The sequence below is a fragment of the Glycine soja genome, chromosome 10 (genome assembly GCF_004193775.1).
Source record: "Glycine soja cultivar W05 chromosome 10, ASM419377v2, whole genome shotgun sequence".
In the NCBI taxonomy this organism is placed as follows: domain Eukaryota; kingdom Viridiplantae; phylum Streptophyta; class Magnoliopsida; order Fabales; family Fabaceae; genus Glycine; species Glycine soja.
Genome location: NC_041011.1, coordinates 7,669,153 through 7,672,098, shown reverse-complemented (window position 1 = coordinate 7,672,098; position 2,946 = coordinate 7,669,153). Strand labels below are relative to the sequence as shown.

At 36.2% G+C, this 2,946-nt stretch overlaps 1 protein-coding gene across 1 annotated transcript; it reads left to right on the top strand.

Annotated features, from left to right (window-relative positions):
* Positions 1–807: 807 nt before the first annotated feature.
* On the top strand, positions 808–2,267 carry LOC114372466. The gene has a single exon (XM_028330030.1). It carries the CDS (start codon positions 1,070–1,072, stop codon positions 1,982–1,984), a length of 915 nt encoding a protein of 304 aa, XP_028185831.1. The 5' UTR covers positions 808–1,069; the 3' UTR covers positions 1,985–2,267.
* The last annotated feature ends 679 nt before the right edge of the window (positions 2,268–2,946 follow it).

Sequence of the window (2,946 nt, the reverse complement as noted above, 5' to 3'; positions counted from 1 at the left end):
ATATATTTGATTTATGTGTACTTCAAATGTTTAAAATTTAATAAATAATGTTTTATTTTTATTTTTAGTGCTATAAAGTTATAATATTATATTTATTTATTATCATTTAATGCATTATTTAATTATTAATATTATTTATTAATTTTATACTACAGAAGAAAATAAAAATTTTAAGTGAGTTGAATTCTAGGAATTCATTAATATGATAGTAGACTGCAATACTAAAAAAAACATTACTTAAATATTATTTATTAATAAAAATTTTACAATAATAGAAATTAAACTCCCGTAGTATGAATACATATTTTATGAAGTGAATCATTGAGGAAATGTAAGCTTTAATTAAAGCTTTCATCGTTCTAGAATATCCGGAAGGTTATCATTATACATATCCTTAGATCACCTACATTACATAAATGTACCATTTTACCCTCATCAATCAATGTCTTTCATAAAATGAAATTCTTAACAAGAGCCAAGCCGTTGGGTGAGTCATTTCACACCAAGTAGAAAAGACTCTACAATTTTTTATTATATAAAAAAGGAAAGTTAGAACGAGGAATCAACAACTTTGAATGAAATATATACAATTTTTATATAACAAAAGGGTCTTACACACAATATTATAAGATTTTTTTAAATTTATGATTTACTTAATAAAAGAATTTAATTTTATAAAATAATTTTAAACCAATAAAAATCATATACCGTAAACAAAATGAATATCTAATTTAATGAACTGTAATATAAAAAATATATATATTTTATATACTCACGCAAATTGCAAACCAAACAACGAACTCACCCCTGTTGTGCTATATCGTATACTACTATGCCTCTCGCTTTGACACTGCTTTCGTATTCTTTTGACGATAGCTTTAGTTTTTCCCTCTCTCTAGAAGAAAAACAACATAGCGAGCGAACAGAGAAAATCGAATATTCACAAATCCCTTCATATAAATACAACACCGCCACCACAAAGAGTGTAAGACGACTCAACAACCAACTTTGAAAGAAAAAAAAAACTCCAAACAAACAATATTTCTTTCTCTTTCTCTCTAATATTATTATGCCACAGATGGATTTGGAAACGCTGGTTTCCGCCTGCGCCGGCGGTTGCTCCGACCAGAAAATCGCCTGCGAGCCTCACGCCGACGAGGGAGACCACGGCGGCCGCCTTCCGGACTCGCCGCCGGAGTCGTTTTGGCTCTCCGGCGACGCCGAGTACGACTGGTGGGACCGCAACGCCGTTTACGAGCGAAACGAATCGACGAAAGGAAACTCAATTATTTCCTCAACGAACCTTAACTCAAACTCCAACAACAATTCTCAGCGATTCTCGAAGAACTTGAAGTCCAAAGCCGCGATTATCGGCTTGCCGAAGCCGCAGAAGGCTACCTTCGCCGACGCCAAGAGCCGCCGCAACCATCGGCCGCCGGGAAACGCCAGGCTATTCCCGAAGCGGAGCGCGTCGGTCGGCGGAAAATTGGAAGGCTCCGTCGTCGAACCGTCGTCGCCGAAGGTCTCGTGCATAGGGAGAGTGAGATCCAAGCGTGACAGAAATCGGAGATTAAGAACACGCCAGAGATCAATCTCCTCCTCCACGGCCACTGCCGCCACCACCGGTTCAATCTCCTCCGCCGTCACGAGGCAAAAATCGACGCGGAGCCAGAGGAAGAAAACCGGTTTCTTCGAAAGCGTTCGCGCGATTTTCCGGCACGGTCGCAGAGGCAAACCGGTTCAGAAACCGGATCTTCCGCAGGAAGATTCGTCGTCGTCGAAGATGAAGAAGAAGAGAAGTTACGGTAAGAAAGCACGGGGAAGCACCACTAGCAGCACAACGAATCGAAACGACGCGTCGTTTGAAGAATCGTTTTCGAGTGCAGCACCACCTCCCGGTTTGGGTTCGGTGAACCGGTTCGCGTCTGGGAGAAGGTCTGAGTCGTGGGGAGTGGGTGACTCGGAAATCCGCGTGTTGCATTAGGATTTGTTTTTTTACCGCGCCTTGCAATTTTGGTGACGGCTATGGTGGGCCCCACTTTGAATAGTGGTTAGACGGGTGACTTGAACAACGGTCTCCAAAAAAAAAAAAAATGGATATAGTAGTGACAGTACTATGGCTTTTGTAGTGTGTATGTAAGGTTGGTAAAGTGTAGTTTTCTTTTGAAACGTGATTGAATTTGCTGCTTCCTGTGTTTATTTTTTGTCCCTTTCTGTTTCGGCGATAACAACAGCGTTTTGTAGATATGATTCATGTGATTTGTTGCCTTTCCGAAGTGCGCAGCCCTAAACTTTCTATCAGTGATTTCTTTCCATTTCCTTATAAAAAGATTATAATATACATACAAGAAAGAAGACCGAGTATAAGGAAGAAAAAAAGTGATCCACGTTACAGTTTTTTAACTATCATAATTGAAGATATAATGTATTTTAAAAAGTTTTGGTCTCTTAAGTTGGTTTTACGGTTATTTCTCATTTCATAAGTTAATCAAACTTAATTATATTCTTTGCCTCTATTCAAGAATATTTTTTTATGATATTAAATTTAAGTTTTTTTCTCAAAAAGTCAGCCTCAGTTACACACTCATTGAATATTTAATGTATATTTTTAACAAACAATATTTTCATGTTTTATCAATGAAAAAATGGATTTTATGTACTATAGTATAAACAATTATACTATTAATAGAACAACAATCATTTTATGTTTATTTTATATAAATAGTTATTATAAAAATGAATAAACTTAAGAATTAAGGTTGAACTTTTCATTGGGAGAGGTGTTGTTGTTTAATGGTCAACAATTTAGTTTTCTTTTTATACAATGGTTATAGGTTAGAACATGTGATCATATGCAAACTATTTATCACTAGGTTAGTTTTTTTTTTTATAAACATAATTGGTCGGGATGTCTCAATTTTTTTTAATTCAAAGAGAGACATCAAA

Bases quoted from the DNA above. Each gene is read 5' to 3' on its own strand.
- LOC114372466 (XM_028330030.1), top strand. From the start codon at position 1,070: ATGCCACAGATGGATTTGGAAACGCTGGTTTCCGCCTGCGCCGGCGGT.